The sequence below is a fragment of the Erpetoichthys calabaricus genome, chromosome 6 (genome assembly GCF_900747795.2).
Source record: "Erpetoichthys calabaricus chromosome 6, fErpCal1.3, whole genome shotgun sequence".
NCBI lineage: Eukaryota > Metazoa > Chordata > Cladistia > Polypteriformes > Polypteridae > Erpetoichthys > Erpetoichthys calabaricus.
Window position 1 is genome coordinate 41,476,582 of NC_041399.2, and position 22,792 is coordinate 41,499,373.

Consider the following 22,792-nt stretch of genomic DNA (forward strand, 5'->3'; position numbering starts at 1 on the left):
TAATCTTAATTGTTATTCTTCTCTTGTAACTTTCTCCATGTTGTTTTGTAAAGCACTTTAACCTACATTGTTGTATGGAAATGTGCTACATAAATAAATGGTGTGGTCTCTTTCAGTTACTGCAGTGAAGGATGGACTCACTTGTTTTGCAATCACGCCTCTGTTATAATCGCCAAGTCCAGTTTCTTGATATTGATTTTTTTTTGGTTGCTGTAAACTGTGCATACTTTATTACCTTTTTGATGTGTTTCTGTTTTTTCTGGTTAAATACATTCTTCATAGTGCTGTGAAGATTACCCTATTATATACCTAAACTTATAATGTTGTGGTAGCACATAACCAAAGAGCCATTTTTTAACCTACATGTAAGCTCTGATTTGAAATTGTTTCTTGTAAAATCTTAATAGCCTTCTCTAATATGGTGTACTTGGAACATGGAAATATATTTTAGGGATGTGAACTACCTTTGTATATAGCTTGTCTCATATCAAGGTTACCATTTCCAACCTAACAGAAAGTTGAACGAAACGGTAGTTAAAAAACTGGACATTGATTTGATATTGCAAGCCATGATGGGATATTTGCACTTGGTCTGTTTTTATTCAATAGTTCATTAACTTGACTAATGTTCTCAAAACGAGGGCTGGTTCTCCATTAGGCCAACTCTGCCTACATAATAACAACTTAATAATAACATTTATTTATATAGCACCTTATCATACATTTACATACAACTCAAGGTGCTTTCCAAAAATTAATCAACAAAAACAAAGATACACCACATTTACTTGAATTATTATTATTATTACTACTATGATAGTTTCTAATAAATGTAAGTATACTAAATACAAAATCAACCAGGTATTGTTAAGCAAAATATTACCACTAAATTGCAAAACAAACTTTCACTCTTATCAGAGTGCAGTGGTGGCTCTGAGGCTAAAGATCTGCGTTGGTATCCCGAAGGTTGCCAGTTTGAATCCCTGTCACTGCCAAAAGAGATCCTACTCTGCTGGGCCCTTGAGCAAGGCCCGTAACCTTCAATTGCTCCAGGGGCGCTGTACAATGGCTGACCCTGCGCTCTGACCCCATGGGGAATGCGAATACTAACAAATTCCTAATACAATTAATTGTATAAGGCAAAATAAAAAAAAAAAAGAACAAAAAAAAAAAAGAACAAAAACTTTCACTCTTATCAGAAAAGGGTTTTCTAATAAAAATATGTATACATGGGCGGCACGGTGGTGCAGTGGGTAGCGCTGCTGCCTCGCAGTTCCTGCGTGGAGTTTGCATGTTCTCTCCGTGACTGTGTGGGTTTCCTCTGGGTACTCCGGTTTCCTCCCACTGTCCAAAGACATGCAGGTTAGGTACATTGGCACTTCTAAATCATCCCTGGAGTGTGTGTGTGTGTGCGCGCACCCTGCGGTGGGCTGGCACCCTGCCTGGGGTTTGTTTCCTGCCTTGCGTCCTGTGTTGGCTGGGATTGGCTCCAGCAGACCCCCATGACCCTATGTTCAGATTCAGCGGGTTAGAAAATGGATGGACGGATATTAGGATTGAAATGGCAGTAATGAAATGTATTTTTAACCTTGAAAGAGGGATTTTCCTGCTTTAATAAGTTAAACCATTTAGACTTTTTAGATAATAGGCGTGATACTTGCCATACCACAATGGAATGCAAGCCTTGATTTATATGAAAACAAGGGGGCTCCGCCCCCTGCTCGCTTCGCTCGCCAGCCCCCGGTGTTGGGTAACCCGAAATACATTGATGAATGTATGGTGCTTTCGAAGCACCTGCACCTTCTGTACTATATCGGGTTTGACTATGCTGTGTAGTGTGGATGTGTAGGGTTCTATACTCAGTCCATAGTGGCTTTGGTTGAATTAGGATGTAGACGGAGGTTTTTTTTTTTTTTTTATTCTTGAATGTGATTAGTTGGCCACCTGACATGGAGGAGATGAAAACAAAAAGCTCCTACGATGGGCCACAGGAGAAAAAGAAACCTCTGGAGGGACACGGTCAGAAGACAGAAGCAATCAGTTTCTGCATCATGAAAGTCAGAATGACATCCACTGGACACAGAAGATACAGTTAGCACCGTCAATAATAAAGGTTTTCTAGGCCTCTGCATTTCCACCAGTACCCCAAGGTTTGTTATGGGTTAGGCCACCTGTTATAAAGTTATGCTTAGAATTGCACAAGAAGTGTTTCATGCCAAAGGCCATTATTACAGAAGGGTAAACTATTCAGATATTCCTGTTAAATTTCTTACTAGAGAATTAAGATCATACAAAATTCTATTTATTAATATAGTCATGATTTCATTTAAGTAATAGTACTTAATATGAATTATCAAATGGTTAATTATTTATTGAATTATTTACTGATGCAATGATTACATTAATATGAATATTTATCTAATAAAAATATATCTTGCTGGATGATTTATAGGAAATATATCACCTGATATTAGGCTTGAGCAGGAGTAGCTCAGACATGTATGAGCAGCACTGAAAAGCCCTCCTAGTAAGGACTTGTGACCTACTGAAAGCTGGCTGGTGATCTAGCAATTAATTCAAATGAGAACTTTTCGTGGTGCACTGCTTTTATGACTTTCATGGTCATAATGAGTTCCTCAATTTCCCTGGCCAGATGACTAGACTAATCTTACTTGTAAACCATTATGGCCACTGACTGTTTTCAACTATCATTTCTTATGCTTTACAGCCCAACAAAACAGTTAAGGAGAGAACATTTTTTTAACATATTAGTAGAAGTCATCTGGATCAGTATCTGCTAGGGCAGAGGCTACAGCAAAAACTACGTAATAAGGGAGTAGGACTGCCCAGTTGCGTATTTCTCGAAGGGAGGAACTCCTAACTATGTTGTGTGTAAAACCAACAGAAGCACCAGAATCGAAGACACCTGTCCAAAAGAGCTTGGCAAGAGCAACCCTGAATTTTCTAAGATCAAGATGGAATGACTGTCGTATATGAAGAGAGCTTTTTAATACATACAATGACAAATAAGGGAAGAATATCCAAAAATCCACTAGACTATTGCAGAATACAGGAATATACAATATAACAAATGAAAAGACTGCATATAAATATTTGTGTTAAACATTTTTGTCAGCTTTCTTAAGAACTAGAAAGTTTAGAATGGTGTACTATTTAGCCAAAGTTAAATTACATAGTTAAAGAGTCCATGTAAAAAAACAATCTTTTGTTCCAAATTATATAATTCCAAGATAGGTAACTGACTGATTATGTGATACTGATTCAGTGTCTCACAGCCTGTACAGAATTTGAAAATAGTCCATGAATCTACTTGAGATATTCTTTAAGCCCACTGCACTTCCTCTGACCTCCAATAAAATGTTCAGTTTAGAAGGATTGCCAATTGTACTTTGTAATATGTGAGTGTGGGAGAGAATGTAGATTGTGATGTTGAACTCTGAACAGGGGTTGATTTCTGTGTTGCTGCTGATAATTTTCCTGCAATCTTATAATTTGCTTAAGTCGGTCAAAATGATGGATGAATGGACAGCTAGATGATGAGGCAGCATTTAATTTTACCTATAAAGTTAAAAATGAAAATTATAACCAATTAAAAACAACCTAATAATCCTTAATCCTACTCCTGATAATGTAGAGCACAAAAAAAAACAAACTTTCTAGGCCAAATTTCCCTGACATGTGTAACTAATTTGATTGCGCGTACCTTTTTAATTATTGTTACACAAAAATAATTTAAAGAGTAAAATACATGTTCTAACAGACAACGTAAAGGTTCTAAAGGTATACTCCAGAACGACAAAACTGGGTAACATTGCATGGAATAAAAAAAACAAGAAATAAGAATTCAGTTTAATTGTAAGCAAAAATAATGTACAAAGAAGGCTACCCAGAGCATGCCGCCCATGTGCTTAAACATCATTGGAGAGAAAACCATATGGATTGTAATTTAATACCCTAATTCATTCTTTGTCTCTCAGCAAAATTATTTATGTTGTTAATGTTTAATTTGTATAAATGTGTACTGTAAATAGTATCATGCACCATAAACTAACTTTAAATAATCAGCCAAATAATGTATGTAACAATAGATGTATATAATTCTTTCTTACCTGTCTAATTGTCTATCTTCTTTAATTTGACTTTCAAGTTCTTTAACTTTTTGGAACAGTTCTGCTTCAATGGCTTCTTTCTGGGTTTCCAGATCTTTGATGGCTGCTGCCACAGCAGCTTTTACTGCCTCTTCTTTTTCTTTACTGAAGGCATTACGAAGAGTTTGTCTCTCCATCTCTAAAGTGTTGCTTAGATGTTCTTTTTCATCCTGAAGTTCACCAATAATAGTCTTAAAATGTCTTTGCTCTTTCAATGTATTTTCCTTCTCTTCTTCCTGTGTTTTAACCTGATTTTCCAAGTCATTTTGCAGCTGCCTAATTTGTTCTTTAAGGGTCCTTTCAATGTCAATAGCTTTCTGTTGTATCAATAAAAGTTCAGAATGAACAGCAAAAGATTCTTTTTCATGCCTGTCCACCAACTCGGATATACAATTCTCTCTTTCTATTCTCATGAGAGATTTAATTTCTGAAATTCCTACCTCATACTCATCACTTCTGGCTTGAAGTTGATACTGTAAATTACTGATTTCTTTTTTTAAAGCTTCTGTTTCTTTTTGAACTTCATATCTTATTATGTCTTGTTCCTGTGATTTGACAGCCTCAAAAACCTTTTTCAAGTCTTCTAATTCAGTTTCCTTTAAGGCCATTTCCACTTCAAGCTTACATCTTGTTTCAGAAAGCTGAGATACACAATATTCGAGATCTTTTATGTGCTTTTCTTGTTCACTGACTTCTAAATGATGTCGTTCCAATATATGATCTAACTTCTCTCTGTTATCCTTTATCAAAGTATCTTTATCTATTTGATTTGCACATTTTAATTCCTCTATTTCTTTGGCATATCTATTGTGCAATGTCTGTTCTACTTCTCTGAGGTGTTCTTTTTCCAAATTTTCCAATTCAAGCTTTAATGTGTTTTTGTTCTGTTCAACCTCATGCTTAAGTTTACATAATTCTTCACTTTGTAAATCTCTAACTTTTAAAGACTCTGCTATTTCACTGTTTTGATCCTGAACTGTTTTTTCAAGAACTTGTAACTTTTGCATGGAATTTTTCTCAGACTCTATAAACATTTCCATTTGACTGTGCAAAAGCAAAAGTTCTTCCTCTTTCTTTTTCAATTGGCCTTCAAGTTCCATTAAAACATTTTTTAATTCATCCATGTCTTTCTGGTTCTTTTCAGACTCTTCAAGCAATTTCTTTGCTTCATCACTATAATCTTTTTTTAAAATGTGCAATTCACTTTGATGCATTTCTTTCAAGTCTTTTTCATGTAAAATCTTAATGTTATCAATTATATTTTTAACTTCCACAGAAACAGACTTTAGAACAAAGGAAAAATCTCTGTGCTCCTTTTGTACAAGTCCTTGGAAATGACAAAGATCTTCCTTAATGCTCTTCAAACTGGACAACGATTCTTCAGCAGCGGATCGGTACTTTTCAATACATGCTTTTAATAATGCAACTTTGGAACTTTCTTTTTCAAGAGTAGTATTATCCTGAATTCTCCGGCTGTCAATTGCATTGATAACGGATGAATAGAGAGATTCCACCATCATTTCAGGACTTTGTGGATCACTTATCACATTGGGTGATGGCAAATTCTCTTCAATGACAAACTCATTAACTGCTGACATAAAATCAGATTCTGGGCTTTCAGCTAAGGAGTCCAGATCTAACGACTCTTGCTTCAGTCCTGGATACATATTAGGATGGCCAATTGTTTCAAAATCAAATGTATGGGCATCTATGCTATCCGGAGACAGTTCTTCTAAAGGGGCTGGGAGACTCAAAGGCTGACACAAAGCTCCTTGAAAGCTTAATGATGGTGGAGTTTTGGAAGAGGTAGAAGTGTTTTCTGTTGTGCTATAAGCCATTGGTACTGCCGTGGGGCTTGGAGTTGGCGGACTACTAGATGCCTATTGGAAACAATGATATAAAATATTAATGCATATGAAAATAATTTTATTATGAACATTTGACAAGAATCTGTTTTAGATGAGTAAGATTTTTAAAAATTAAAGGCTGCAGTTCTCATTTGACATATTAATTCTAATAATACAGCATATAAAACAGACACCAAGTTTGGAGCAGTATAAATTTTGGAGTGAAAAAGTGAACTTGTTTTGTGTAATGTGAAATTCAGTATTACAGACCTATGAAAAAGTTTCATTTAAAAATGAATTTCTGATCATACAATTTCAGAGAGAATTATAAATGATTTTTCTGTACAAATCTATACAAATGCATTATTCATACTATGTAGTAGTAGCTACTAAATAAGTGTAATCTGATCTAATTCAATACAATGAGTTACTGTTTTTACTAAAGAAAAATATCAATATCATGGACTTAAGAATAAGCATAGAACACACAGAAAAAAAAAAGAAAATACAATGTACAACATTGTCCTGTTTTGGCAGTCAGATCAAAAACATGTTTGGAGGGGAATCAGCTGTCTAGGAAATTGTCATTTAATTTTTACATTAAATAGATGTGGTCAATGAGAAAAATGTCAATCATTTTTTTCAAATTCACAAAAAAAAAAAAAAAAATTCCATTTATGTTTAAATTAGTTATACAATCTTTCCATATGTTTTATGATCTGAATCTTTAATTTGGTCTATTTTAAGCTGTTCATTTTTAAATAAACAACAGAAATGCAAAAGCATTCCTGGCTTGTAGCACAGCAATGAATAGTGAAGGGGTCTCTTTTTTGGCTTCAGTTTCAGTCTTTGCTAAAACTTTGAGGAAGTACTGTATTTACTTTTGGCAATTATTCACAAATCATCATTATTGTTTTCTGGCCAAAATGAAATAATAGTTTTGATGACACTTTAGTTAAGGTACTACAACTACTCATTTACAGTTATGTAACAAGACCCTAACATACACTTCTTTCGGAAGTCATACCACTAATACAGCACCAGTAAAGTGTTCATTCATCTCTGCATTGTGACCTACTAACAAAACTTCATTTTAGAGTGGTCTGAAGTGGCTTAAATGAGACCCATTTCTCTTGATATTACAAATTTTATAAGACCTGTGAATCCTTCAGTCAGTGTCACTACTGGTAGTATGAGGCAACACTTGGACCCTACAGATGTTGCACAGGTAGTCCAACTTCTCCAGGATGTCTGACAGATCAATCAATACATGCCATTGCCAGAAGGTCTGCTGTGTCTCCCAGCACAGTCTCAAGGGCATGGAGGAGATTCCAGGAGACAGGCAGTTATTCTAGGAGAGCTGGACAGGGCCATAGAAGGTACTTAACCCATCAGGACTGGTATCTGACCCTTTGGGCAAGGAGGGACAGGATGAGCACTGTCAGAGCACTACAAAATGACCTCTAGCAGGCCACTGGTATGAATGTCTCTGACCAAACAATCACAAACAGATTTCATGAGGGTGGCCTGAGGGCCCGATGTCATCTACTCTGCCCTGTGCTCACTGTCCGGCACCATGGAGCTCGATTGCCATTTGCCATAGAATACCAGAATTGGCAGGTCCACCACTGTCGTCCCGTGCTTTTCACAAATGAGAGCAGGTTCACCCTGAGCACATGTGACAGATCTGAAAGGGTCTGGAGAAGCCGTAGAGAATGTTATGCTGCCTATAATGTCGTTCACCATGACTGGTTTGGTGGTGGGTCAGTGATGGTCTGGGGAGGCATAACCATGGAGGGATGCACAGACCTCTACAGGCTAGGCAATGGCACCTTGACTGCCATTAGGTATCAGGATGAAATCCTTGGACCCATTGTCAGACCCTATCCTGGTGCAGTGGGTCCTGGGTTCCTCCTGGTGCATGACAATGTCTGGCCTCATGTGGCGAGAGTACGCAGGCAGTTCCTGGAGGATGACGGAACTGATATCATTGACTGGCCCCCAAGCTCGCCTGACCTAAATCCAATAGAACACCTCTGGGACATTATGTTTTGGTCCGTCCGACACCGCCAGGTTGCACCTCAGACTGTCCAGGAGCTCAGTGATGCCCTGGTCCAGATCTGGGAAGAGATCCCCCAGGACACCATCCTTCATCTCATTAGGAGCATGCCCCGATGTTGTCAGACATGCATACAAGCACGTGGGGGCCAGACAAACTGCTGAGTACGATTTTGAGTTGCTGCAATGAAATTTCGGCAAAATGGACTAGCTTGCTGCATCATTTTTTCACTTTGATTTTCGGGGTGTCTTTCAATTCAGCCCTCTGTAGGTTGATAATTTTCATTTCCATGAAATGATGTGGCATCCTGTCGTTCCTAACGTATTACCCACTCAGCAAAGACATCCAGCATGATTTTCTTCCCCATTGAGATCTGATGTGTTTTCAAAATGTTCCTTTTAATTTTTTTGAGCAGGTGTATATATATATATATATATATATATATATTGTGATGGACACCCGGGCATCAGCCTGCCCAAACCCCGACACGATCACATAAGCAAAGTCCTTTATCAAAATAAATGAAGGTTTTATTTTAAATACCTCCAAAAAGTATTTACACAAAGAATAAAACAGTTGTCTTTCTCTCTCCACAGTATACTCTCTCTCACCACTGCACTGCTCTCCTCCAGTCGCGTATATACTCCACTCACCACCCAATTCCGATTCGCCTGAATAAGGGAGTGTGGTCCCCTTTATTACAGACTCAGGAGTACTTCCGGTGCCAGGGTGATTGCCTGATGGAAGTACTTACGGGTCACACGGAAGTCCATTATTAGTGTAGGGAGCTTGTTTCCCTGGAATACCCTCTTGTGGTACCCCGTGACCCCAGCAGGGCTGCCCTGCCAGACTACATTTCCCATCATGCCCTGCTGGCTTCCCACTGGGTGTGGATATCCGGAACTGCTGCCATCTAGTGTGCTGGGGGAATAACAGTTCCCTAGTGATATCTCTACTTTTATAGGGTCTGTCCATCCATCTTTTCCTTCCGGGTCGGCTTCCTTTCCTGGTCGGGATGTCCGTCCATCCCGTGTGGCATGTACATATCTCCCCCCACAGCGGAGACCTATCAGTCACAGGAGCCAGTCCAACGAGGGGGTTAGTGCAGCACAGAGGAGTGTCCAAAAAATCCACATCACCAACATCTCTGTCTGCACCTCTGCAATAAAGAGAAAAAATATGCGGGGGAGTAGTTGAAGTTCTTGTTTGCCCCCCCAGCAAATTCCACTGGTGGGTACAATGTCTCCATTTGTGTCCCCTCTTACCACAGGCAAAACATATGTTTTGATAATTTTGAAACAGACTAGGAATTGAGAAAGCCCTGCCCTTTCCGGGGCATATTCCTCTTTACTGGTATTGGCAACCCTGATTGGCTGCCTGTAATTTATAGGGCATGTCCTTCTCAATGGACCGACTGCCCTCATTTTTGTATGGCCTTTGTGAGGTTTGGGACATTCTATTAATTAGACTAGGGCCCTTCACTGTTTGTGTGGCCTTAACAACACATTTCCCCATTTTTATTGTGGGAGTCCGCCCTACTTGACACCCAGTTACATGATCTGGGGTCCCTTCGGACGGCTTCCTCTTTTATTTTTCCGGAAAGGCCTCATCAGTCAAGGACAACCCCTCCGAGACTGTACGCTCCACTCCGGACAATAATTCCACATTTCCACTTATAATTGTAGGAACAACAGCCTGTTGGATCCCTTCCCCATTATCAGGGTCCACTTTACACTCTGTTCCTGTTTCTCTTTCCATCCTGACCTCAGTCTGAGTAGCAACCCCCAAGACTTGTAGTTCAGGTGGAATATATTTAAAGGCACATGGAATATTTGTTGGAGTGGGTGCTATTTGTTTCTCTTCACTAAGGTCAGAGAACAGTTCACACTGCACCCCCTTATGATGTACTACACAGGGTTCACTCACCTGCATGAATCCACAGTAAGTATTTCCACCAGTTTATTTTGCTGAAGGTAATGATTCATGGTTTCAATTGGAAGCCTAGGTAGTTTTTCCACCTCTTTAATAGCTATTTGAATTGTGCCCAAGGGTGAAATCAGCGAGAATACCGGCTCCAATAACTCAGTTAGCTTGCATAGCTCAATCGGTCCTTCAGGCTTTTCTGTCGGCTGTCAGCGAAGGCTTCGTGCATTTCCGTTGTAAGTCTGGGAATTGGACGCAACGGCAACTTCCTGCTGAGGTTCCGTCCTTAGTGGCTGAGGGATCTTTGTGCGAGATGGCTCCGGACGATCGTTGACAGGATTGATCCGTCTCTGCAATCTCAATTTGTTGCCGGCATCAAAACATTCATCCTGTTCTATTCGATCGCCCTTAAAAGAAACTGACGAGAGACTCACCCAGGTATTCTCTTGCTGCTGCGAGGTTGGGCTTTCCTCTCGGATTGGCGAAACTGCAAACCTGTCACCATACTGATGTTCCCAGCATGCCCTGGGGTTGTTCATGTGACCTTCTTCGATGAATAGGCTTCACCTCTGATGCTGACGTCCGAGGTTTGATCCCCGCGAGGGGATGCAGTGGAGTATGGAGTGTGTACGCCTGATGAGCCCAAATAAGGGCAAAACACATGTCACATACTCTTTGCATTATATATACGACATGGTGGGACAGGATTCTAGATCTAGAATATCTTTCAAAAAATTATTGTGTCTATTATTTATACACACAGGGGGACCCAAAAAATAATAAGAATCATGTATTTCGCTGAACATTTCCAAAATCATTAGTCTATAAATGTCTAATTCATTATGCCTGAACTTTTTTCTCTTTTATTTATTTAAATAGTAAAATCTAACACGTTCATTTAAAAGTCATACAACTGTCATATTTTGAACAGAGTTCATCTTTCTGTCAATTTTCTTAATCAGTTAAGGCGTTTCCAACAAATCCAGATTTAGCACAGTACACTATAGCACTTATCAAAAACTGCATCATATGGTAGGGGGTAAGCATTCAAAACAAATCCAAGACAAGGTAACTGAAAAGCAGGAATGTGAGGGAGGGCATGAGTATTTCACGACACAAAGAATAATTCCAAGTTATGCCATCAAGAAACAGTAAAAATGGTACAACAGTGAATAGTATTTTTCAAATGGAGCATACAATGAAAAAGGGTGCTTATTCAGGGATCATGAAGATGCCCTCGGCAACTAAAAAAAAAAAAAAATCATACTGATTACCTAGTCTACTCCCCAGAAGCAGGACTTCTGGCAGGGAGTATTACAAAACAGGTTTAGAACTCAGATTGGTAGCTCACAGCAAACACTGTGGCATTATTACCTCTTAGGTGGCATATCTGTTCAGCTTTCTTACCAAATACTGAATCACCTTCAGAATTCTTCTTCTGGCTTACAAAGCTCAAATCCCCAATAACTGTGTATGATTATAATGCCAATGCACCTGACTAGAGAGCCTTGTTATTCCAATGATGACCATTGTATACACAGGTTTGTCCCTACCAACTCTCAGGAAATCTTTAGTGAGTAAGTTTATGAGGTTCCATCAGGATTCACATTCAGATACAGATTAAAGGCAATTCTTTTCTCTCTGTGTTGTCATTTCGGTCATTTCACTTACAAGTTCCAACAATCTCTCCAATTCTCTTTGATAGTACTGACTAGAGATGTCTATGATTAGCTGTTATTTGATAAATTTATATTAAGATCATGTTGGGAAGTTTAACTGCTTTGCTGCATTGCAAGGCATGACACAGACTTTGAGACATGATGTAAATTCACACCGGGGTAGTACTTCAACAATTTTTCAAATCAGCATATATCTGGAAGAACAACAGACATTATAGGGTTCTAACCATGTACACTGTGTAATCCTGTGAAAAAATACCACAGCAGCACATTTACAATGCATTATTATATGCAAAACAAGCATGCTGCTTATGGGTTTGAACTGCAGCAAAATATCATATTGGCAGCACTAGCAAGTCAGAGTGGTCAGAGGAAACAATGCAGATGGTGTGTAAGGTGATAGAACAATATGTTACCAATCAAAGTAGTTGCTGACAGCAAATGTTTTCCACATCTAATCAATTATGTTGAGCCAGGGTACCATCCATCCATCCATCCATCTTCTTCCGCTTATCCGAGATCGGGTCGTGGGGGCAGCAGTTTGAGCAGAGATACCCAGACTTCCCTCTCCCCGGCCACTTCTTCTAGCTCTTCCAGGAGAATCCCAAGGCGTTCCCAGGCCAGCCGAAAGACACAGTCCCTCCAGCGTGTCCTGGGTCTTCCCCGGGGCCTCCTCCTGGTTAGACGTGCCTGGAACACCTCACCAGGGAGATGACCAGGAGGCATCCTGATCAGATGCCGAGCCACCTCATCTGACTCCTCTCGATGCGGAGGAGCAGCGGCTCTACTCTGAGTCCCTCCCGGATGACTGAGCTTCTCACCCTATCTTTAAGGGAAAGCCCAGACACCCTGCGGAGGAAACTCATTTCAGCCGCTTGTATTCGCAATCTCGTTCTTTCGGTCACTACCCATAGCTCATGAATGTTGAGCTAGGGTACCACATTCTATAATCATATAGAAAAACATTTTCCAAAGATGATGCAAACGATAAAAGCTCCATTAAACACATTTAAAGAGCCTGCATTCACAAATGACTTTTGAATGGTGCTAATAATCAAGCACTGACAGGTGAAATAAGTGGAAACAAAATGTTACAATGAGATATATGCACAGTTAATGACCTGGCTGTGAAGTTGTTACATGATTCAAAGGAAAAGTGGTTGTATGTGTTTTCATAGTAACACAAAACAAGTTATAAATTAATTTCACTAATTTAACCAACCCCAATAACTGTGATTCAGTAGCATGTTTTGATCATTCAATGCAAGTCAAAGTAAATAAATTATTTCACACTTATGTTTACCATGGCAAGAGGCCATCTGAGTGTATCCAGAACAATAGGTACGATTAGACAGGCTGCTGTCAACCTGACAGTTAAGAGGCCGCAGACATGACTGACTATGCTCCTATTATTAAACAGAAATGCTTTAACTATATTTCAGTAATATGAAGAAATAGTTCACAATACACTGTTACTTAAAGTTAAGTCAGCAAATAAAATACACAAATAAAACCTTATCTTGGAACTCCATCCTTGCATTTATTCTGCCATAAAGCAGGGTCTCTTTTTAAGATTAATGGGAACATTACCAAATATTTGCATCCCTAGTGGTATCCTACTACAAAATATATTTATGGACTGCTATCTTTGAATGATGTTGTGTAAGTTTATCCCTTTACAGTCCTATTTAGGTATCGGTCTTTGCCATCTTGTTTCATTTTTATATTCAGTAAATGATGTTTGATTTGAGGAGCATCCAATGGAGATATTTCCTAGTAAAATAATTACTTCCATTCTCATCCTGATTTATAGAAGGATTGTTTATTTTATGTTTTTACTCACTGATTAATCTTTTATTGCACTGTGGAGTTAACATTTTTTATACTGTACTGTAATCTTAATTTTCTCCGAACCAGTGACTTTCTATCAAATGCAGAAATATCATGTAATGGTGCATGCTGATAAGAGTACAAATAAGGGCAAGCTGAATACCTTAAGCAATATATACAATAAAAAACAATACCTTTTGTTCACTCAGTAGATCTGTAATAGTCTGTGACATTTCGTCCACACTCTGAGCAGCTTTAACCAGTTGCTGAAGGCTCTGTACATGCTGGTTTAAAGGCTCAAAGTCACACAGTGTTGGAACCCTGTAATAATGAAATATTAATATTTGAACAGTTATTACATTCAGTGAAAATCTTTTATAACACTAAATTATGCATTAAAGCAAAGTTTTAAGTTTTATTGGGAGAAAATACAAAAAGTCATTGGACAGCTCTGTGCATTTGAGTCTAGGTCCCTGGAGCTATAACACACATGCTGCACTGCTCTTGTAAGATATTTTTTTATACATCAGGCTATATATCCCATAGTCTAAATAAAGCTATTTATAATATTTGTCATATAAAGATGCAGATGTACTCATATCATTCATAAGAATAAAAACCTTATTGGGCAACATGTTTTAGAATGTGAAATGCTTAGATACTACCTGAAATAAAAATCTTCACTTATTAACTGGAGAAACATGACGGTATAAATCCTCTAACACCACTGTCTGGGATAATAGTACAAAGGATGTTACTGCTTAATGAACAATTTTCGGTAATAAATTATAGTAAACTTCTGGAATATTGCCTCCACTTGCTTAACAGGAAGACGTCTACCACACCACCATAACAAAAAAAGATATTGATGTACTAATTTACATGAAAGTAATTAATAAAGATGAGTCTGAATGGTTTTTAGAATCTGGGAAGCAAGTAATAATGTTGTTAATAGTGCCCTGTTTCTATCAACAATAGTGACATAAGGAAAGAGAAAAACAGACTATTACTTATCTAAAAATTTTTTAATTCATTTGGCATCAGTTTGCCACCAATATTTTATTTTTCATTAAACCCATACCTGGCTTTGAGATGTGTACAAAAAAAGTCACAGAAAACTGGGAAAATGTAACTGCTTTAGGTAATTAACTGCAAGTATACACAATAATGCCACCTAAGACCTAAAAAAAACTTTAAGAGTCGAGTCATTAATTTGAAAAATGGCATAGTCAATAAGGAATATAAAATAATGCCTATAAATCATAAACAACAATAATTTTCCTTAGAGCCTTTAAAATACACTTTTTGCCTGAGTTAGCTAAAGCTATTTTCTGCCCATTAATATTTGCACTGTAATTTTACTTCCTAATCAAAAGAGGTTATTAGTCACTGTTTCAAATAACACAGGGAAACAGCACTCAAATAAATAACTACAATTAACAATCACATAAGCAAATGCGAGAAAATATCTACATGGGACAAAATGTGCAAAGTTATTAAAATCAAAAAATATCACTACACTGCACAGTAAATGCTAATTAACTGAAACATACAATATAAATCTGTGATTGCTTGTTATTTGTAAATATAGATACATGCAAAAAATAACAAAGATCACAATGTAGTAAACTTCATGTATACAATGTTTTATTAATATACTGCAAATTAAAAATAACAAGATAAATATTATTTAAAAAGCCAACTTAATTTGGAGAAACAGAAAAATCTTTATTATATACAATGACAGAAACAGGCAAATTGTAATTAACCTAAAGAACAAATATAGCTGAAATTAGAAGAGGCATCAGCTAACAAAGTCTTAAATTTTGAACATTTATGAAAAGTCTTAATGGAAAAAAAAAAACATTTTGTCTAAAAGCAGGATATAACATGTCCTAAAAATACTGCACATTGTCATTTTGAAAAGTTCTGACATTTTTGGTTTATGAGATTGCAAATTACTAGTAATACAGTTTCTATGTATGTGCTGCTATAAGAAATGTTTAAATGCTCCCAAATTTAAATGTAAGGAATTATCACTGAGTACAATAATAAAACAAACAAAAAATGTTTACAACATTAATACCTGAGGAAAGGCTGAACTTCTAGAGGACAGCAAGACTGCAAAAACTGCAGATCACATATGGATATTTCAGGAAGCTCAAAGTCAAACTTCCGAGGCTTACGTGTCTGAGTAAACAAATATGAGAAATTGTTCTTAATAATCAAAAATATTTCGTAAGTTAAAGATGATTCATTATGTATTTCAAATACTTACGCAAAATAAAGCAGGAGGCCAAGAATCAAGTCCTTTAAACAAACGATTTCTAAGAAAAGATTTTCCTGAGGGAAGAAACGAGAAAATACTATAATTGAATTTTACAAATCGAAGTTTCTGTTTTCTTTTCCACCCAGCCACAGGGGATACACAAACCAGTGTGATTTTTTTTTTTGTGCCGATCCCAAGCCCAGATAAATAGGGCGGGTTACATCAGGAAGGGCATCCGGTGTAAAATTTTGCCAGACCAATATGCAGCCAACAATACAGATTTCCAAACCAGATCGGTTGAGGCCCAGGTTAGCAACAGCCACCACCAGTACTGCTGGCCAAGAGGGTGCTGGCAGAAATTGGACTACTGTTGGCCGAAAAAGGAGAACTTGGGTTGGGCTTTGGGGGGGGGGGGGGGGGGGTTAGTTTTATTGGGATGTGATTTCAATGGACATGATGGTGATGGGAACAGAGGGGATGAGGAGGTGATGGGGAGGTATGGTGTCAAAGAGAGGAATAAAGAAGGTCAGATGATAGTGGATTTTGCGAAATGGATGGACATGGCTGTGGTGAATACGTATTTTAAGAAGAGGGAGGAACATTGGGTATCTTACAAGACTGGAGGAAGATACACTCACGTAGGATATATCCTATGCAGGAGGGTTAATCTGAAGAAGACTGAAGACTGCAAAGTGGTGGCAGGGGAAAGTGTAGTTAGGAAGGGTAAGATGGTGGTCTGTAGGATGACACTGGAGATCAAGAATAGGAGGAGAGTGAGGGCAGAGCTAAGGATCAAATGGGGAAGTTAAAAAAGGAAAACTGCAAGGCTGAGTTCAGGGAGGAGGTAAGACAGGCACTGGGTGGCAGTGAAGAGTTACCAGATAGCTGGGCAACTACGGCAGAAGTAGTAAGAGTGACAGTAAAAAGAGTGTTTGGCGTGACGTCTGAATAGAGAAAAGAGGAAAATGAAACCTGCTGGTGGAATGGGGAAGTACATGAGAGTATACAGAGGAAGAGGTTGGTGGAGAAGTGGGATAGTCAGAGAGATGCATAAAGTAGACAAGAGTACAAGGAAATAAGACATAAGGTGAAGAGAGAGGTGGCGAAGGCTAAAGAAAAGGCATATGATGAGTTGTATGAGAGGCTGGACACTAAGGAGGGAGGAAAGGACCTGTACCGTTTGGCTAGACAGAGGGACCACGCTGGGAAAGATGTGCAGCAAGTAAGGGTGATAAAGGATGAAGATGGAAACGTACTCAAAAGCGTGGAGGGCGTGTTAAGCAGATGGAAAGAGCACTTTGAGAGGCCGATGAATGAAGAGAATGAGAGAGAGAGAAGGTTGGATGATGTGGCGATAGTGAATCAGGAAGTGCAACGGATTAGCAAGGAGGAAGGAAGGACAGCTATGAAGAGGATGAAGAATGGAAAGGGTGTTGGTCCAGATGACCTACCTGTGGAAGCATGGAGAAGTTTAGAAGAGATGGCAATGGAGTTTTTAACCAGATTGTTTAATGGAATCTTGGAAAGTGAGAGGATGCCTTAGGAGTGGAGAAGAAGTGTACTGGGACCGATATTAAAGACTAAGGGGAATGTGCAGAGCTGTAGTAACTACAGTGGGGTAAAATTGGTGAGTCAAAGTATGAAGTTATGGGAAAGAGTAGTGGAAGCTAGGTTAAGAAGGGAAATGGTGATTGGTGAGCTGCAGTATGGTCTCATGCCAGGACAGAGCACCACAGATGTGATGTTTGCTCTGAGGGTGTAGATGGAGAAGTAGAGAGAAGGCCAGAAGAAATTGCATGGCGTCTTTGTGGAACTGGAGAAAGCATATGATAGGATGCCTTTGGAGGAGTGGTGGTATTGTATGAGGAAGCTGGGAGTGGCAGAGAAGTATTTAAGAGTTGTATAGGATATGTACGAGGGAATTGTGACCGTGGTGAGGTCTGTGGTAGGAGTGATGGATGCATTCAACGTGGAGGTGGGATTACATCAGACATCGGCTCTGAGCCCTTTCTTATTTGCAATGGTGATGAACTGGTTGACAGACAAGATTAGACAGGTGTCCCCGTGGACCATTATGTTTGCTTATGACATTGTGATCTGTAGCGAGAGTAGGGAGATGAGAAGAATGGTCTGCAGGAACAAGACAGAATATATGTGTGTAAATAAGAGGGAGGACAGTGGAATGGTGAGGATGCAGGAAGCAGAGTTGGCAAAGGTGGATGAGTTTAAATACTTGGGATCAACAGTACAGAGTAACGGGGATTGCAGAAGAGAGGTGAAAAAGAGAATGCAGGCAGGGTGGAATGGGTGAAGAAATGTGTCAGGAGTCAGCAAGAGTGAAAGGGTAGGTCTATAGGACGGTAGTGAGACTAGCTATGTTATATGGGTCGGAGATGGTGGCCCTGATCAAAAAACAGGAGACAGAGCTGGAGATATCAGAGTTAAACATGCTGAGATTTGCATTAGGATTAGGAACAAGTAGATTAGAGGCTCAGTTCAGGTTGGATGGTTTGGAGACAAAGTCAAAGAAGTAAGATTGTGTTGGTTTGGACATGTGCAGAGGAGAGATGCTGGGTATATTGGGAAAAGGATGCTAAGAATAGAGCTGTCAGGCAAGAGGAAAAGAGGAAGGCCTAAGAGAAGGTTCATGGATGTGGTGAGAGAAGACATGTAGGTGATTGGTGTAACAAAGCAAGATGCAGAGGACAGGAAGATATGGAAAAAGATGATCCACTGTGGCAACCCCTAACAGGAGCAGCCGAAAAAACAGAAGAAAGTTTGTTTTTCTTTTAACAATAGCAAAGTATCTTCATTAACTTAGCGAAAAGATTCTACTATCTAAACAATCATCACAGCTAGAAACAGAAAAATAAGAGGGGTTGAGAAACAGACAATGAAGTAACCTAAAGAGAGCTGTGCACAGGAGATGTCCTCATAATTTAGAAAATGTGGAAATTTTTTGCAAGAAGTAGTGGCCAAAATTCGCCAAGTCCAGATGTGCCAAACCGATACACTCTTACTCAAAAAGACTGAATGCTCTAATAAAATCAAAAGGGACTTCTAAAATGTATTAGTTTAGGTGGTGTACACACTAATGCTGCTGGGTTTTTCTATGATTTTTTTTTTCCTTTATTCACTAAACAGCTTGTTTTCACCTTCCTTTTATAGACTGTAATTTTGCAATAAAGGTGAAATAAGTTCTGAGAGGATTTCTCTACTATTATTTTTATTACACACTGCTACAACTGTCCTGCAAAGTTTCTGAATTAATGGAAATCGTATTTGGAAATATTGTACCTGTGGGCTACTCAGTAAAACTAAAAATCCAATTTAATGTTTGTTTAACTTTAAAACTTAACATTATGTGAAACTTACATTTAAACTGTAATGTAATCTGCATTCATGTGTATAAGGTAAGTAGATAATAAGCAAATGTCATGTTGTCACAGGGGATTCTACTATAAACTGTTCTGAAAGACTGACAACATACGTAAATTAATGTTACACTTTATCTATGACACATAAATCAGGAAAGAAAATAGACATGAAGCAAAATATTAAGACTGTTTTGATAACAAAAATGTTTAGAACAAAAACATCAGGTGTAATGAGTGACATCAAAACATTTTGTAAAATAAATGAAAATTTTACATTGCACCATAAAATGTCTAGGTTGAATTTGTTTACTAAAGGTGAGAGTCTGAAAGACATTTAATAGCATTTTACTGAAGTTGTTTTACTTTCAAGCTAGGATTAATGTGTGTGTGTGCGTGTGTGTGTGTGTGTGTGTGCTTGAAAAGCTGTGTTAGTACATACCTGATGAAATAATTATTTAATCACTAAATTACCTCCAATTTTACTGAGATGCAAAAACTGATTAAAGTGCATATAAATTTGCACCAACTGTGAGGTGAATAGCCAAGACACACATTTTTGGTCTTTTCAATGTCAGCCGGGACTTGACTGAATATTTTTCTAACCATACTATAAACTTTCAAAAAAGAAGAAATCTCTAGTATAAGTAGGCTACTGTACTTGACAATCTCCTCTGCCTTTACAGTGGTGTGCAAAAGTATTCAATCCCCTTGAAAGTCATCATAATTTTTTGCATGACAAAAGATTTATACACATTTATCCATTCAGTACTTTTTAAGTGAACTCTTATACTGTAACAATACAAGTCAAAATAAACCATTTTCTGTAGATATTTAACTGAATTTAACAAAATTTTGCAATCTGTGTATTTCAGTAGTTTACTGGCCATTTAAAACTCTTAACACCAGTAAATACGGTCTGTTTTAAATGTTTATTTGTTAAGATTGAAGATGGCAAATTGCCTTTCTTTTTTAAATTACATTTATTACGAAATTACAATTGTATTATTGTAATTCTACACATCTGAAAGGCATTTTATAATAACTACTGTACTTTATTTTCACACCTTACCTTTTGTGGACTTTACTTGACTTCTTTGCATATTTTATTTTGTTGCTGAATGTGAAAATATTGGAGTGGGTTACATACTTTTGTACTTAGATGCTATAACCACAGAAAACTAAAGATAGAACAAAGAGCTTAAGTTTTTCACATGTACATAGTACATTGAATTCTTAATTTTGGGTTTGACCAACATGCAGTAAACTTAAGTAAATAAGACGTACGTAAATAAGACTATGAAACACATGTAGAGTGCAAAATAAAACAACAAAAATACAATACTTATATCACAAAATTATTTCACTTTACTTACTGAACAATTTTCCAAATGACTCCCTTTTAGCTTTTTCGGCCTCATAAAGTTCTTTGCCATCTTTTACCAAAGCATTTGCCCACTGCAACAAACCGTTAACAAGAAAAATGTAGCTTTATCCATTATTCAATGAAGATTCACTTTAAACTGGCCACAATGAGCCAAATAATCTATTTTTTCAACAATGGCAAAGTAAAGATGAATCTAGTAGTAAATGCTGAAAATCTTTAGAGTTATAAGAAGGAGGAACATACTTTGCAACACAGAAATTGTCAACTTGTGCAAACAAATGTCCATTTATCCATCAATTGTTCTAACCTGTCAAATTTGGGGACATGAATTGAATCAGGAATTCTTACTGTATGTCACATAGTAACTAAAGATGCCATGTTGTAAAAATAGAATTACATTTCTTCAAATTTAAATTTTCTTACCTGGAGTGACCTGCACAGTATGAAGTGCAGAGTAAGAGAATGGATTGAACTGGCTATCTTTTGGTTTCAAGTTCAAAGTCAAATTTATTGCCATGTGTACACAGTAAAATAATGCAAGAATTCAGTGCTTTAACAAAGAATAAATGTAGTAACTGTAATGAATACAATTCTAAGTTACAGTGGTGTGAAAAACTATTTGCCCCCTTCCTGATTTCTTATTCTTTTGCATGTTTGTCACACAAAATGTTTCTGATCATCAAACACATTTAACCATTAGTCAAATATAACACAAGTAAACACAAAATGCAGTTTGTAAATGGTGGTTTTTATTATTTAGGGAGAAAAAAAAATCCAAACCTACATGGCCCTGTGTGAAAAAGTAATTGCCCCCTGAACCTAATAACTGGTTGGGCCACCCTTAGCAGCAATAACTGCAATCAAGTGTTTGCGATAACTTGCAATGAGTCTTTTACAGCACTCTGGAGGAATTTTGGCCCACTCATCTTTGCAAAATTGTTGTAATTCAGCTTTATTTGAAGGTTTTCTAGCATGAACCGCCTTTTTAAGGTCATGCCATAGCATCTCAATTGGATTCAGGTCAGGACTTTGACTAGGCCACTCCAAAGTCTTCATTTTGTTTTTCTTCAGCCATTCAGAGGTGGATTTGCTGGTGTGTTTTGGGTCATTGTCCTGTTGCAGCACCCAAGATCGCTTCAGCTTGAGTTGACGAACAGATGGCCGGACATTCTCCTTCAGGATTTTTTGGTAGATAGTAGAATTCATGGTTCCATCTATCACAGCAAGCCTTCCAGGTCCTGAAGGAGCAAAACAACCCCAGACCATCACACTACCACCACCATATTTTACTGCTGGTATGATGTTCTTTTTCTGAAATGCTGTGTTCCTTTTACGCCAGATGTAACGGGACATTTGCCTTCCAAAAAGTTCAACTTTTGTCTCATCAGTCCACAAGGTATTTTCCCAAAAGTCTTGGCAATCATTGAGATGTTTCTTAGCAAAATTGAGATGAGCCCTAATGTTCTTTTTGCTTAACAGTGGTTTGCGTCTTGGAAATCTGCCATGCAGGCCGTTTTTGCCCAGTCTCTTTCTTATGGTGGAGTCGTGAACACTGACCTTAATTGAGGCAAGTGAGGCCTGCAGTTCTTTAGATGTTGTCCTGGGGTCTTTTGTGACCTCGCGGATGAGTCGTCTCTGCGCTCTTGGGGTAATTTTGGTCGGCCGGCCACTCCTGGGAAGGTTCACCACTGTTCCATGTTTTTGCCATTTGTGGATAATGGCTCTCACTGTGGTTCGCTGGAGTCCCAAAGCTTTAGAAATGGCTTTATAACCTTTACCAGACTGATAGATCTCAATTACTTCTGTTCTCATTTGTTCCTGAATTTCTTTGGATCTTGGCATGATGTCTAGCTTTTGAGGTGCTTTTGGTCTACTTCTCTGTGTCAGGCAGCTCCTATTTAAGTGATTTCTTGATTGAAACAGGTGTGGCAGTAATCAGGCCTGGGGGTGGCTACGGAAATTGAACTCAGGTGTGATACACCACAGTTAGGTTATTTTTTAACAAGGGGGCAATTACTTTTTCACACAGGGCCATCTAGGTTTGGATTTTTTTTCTCCCTAAATAATAAAAACCATCATTTAAAAACTGCATTTTGTGTTTACTTGTGTTATATTTGACTAATGGTTAAATGTGTTTGATGATCAGAAACATTTTGTGTGACAAACATGCAAAAGAATAAGAAATCAGGAAGGGGGCAAATAGTTTTTCACACCACTGTATCTTCTATTTTCAAATAGACTGTACCTAGTCAAAA

General features: G+C 38.1%; 1 protein-coding gene across 1 annotated transcript in view; it reads right to left on the minus strand.

Moving 5' to 3' along the window:
• Window positions 1–22,792, minus strand: part of rb1cc1 (RB1-inducible coiled-coil 1) — a 167,810-nt gene that overhangs the window by 37,656 nt on the left and 107,362 nt on the right. Inside the window, 5 exon segments of the mRNA XM_028803522.2 lie at window positions 4,131–6,049; window positions 13,702–13,828; window positions 15,594–15,697; window positions 15,786–15,850; window positions 20,527–20,608. Of these exon segments, the coding sequence (XP_028659355.2) occupies window positions 4,131–6,049; window positions 13,702–13,828; window positions 15,594–15,697; window positions 15,786–15,850; window positions 20,527–20,608 (2,297 nt within the window).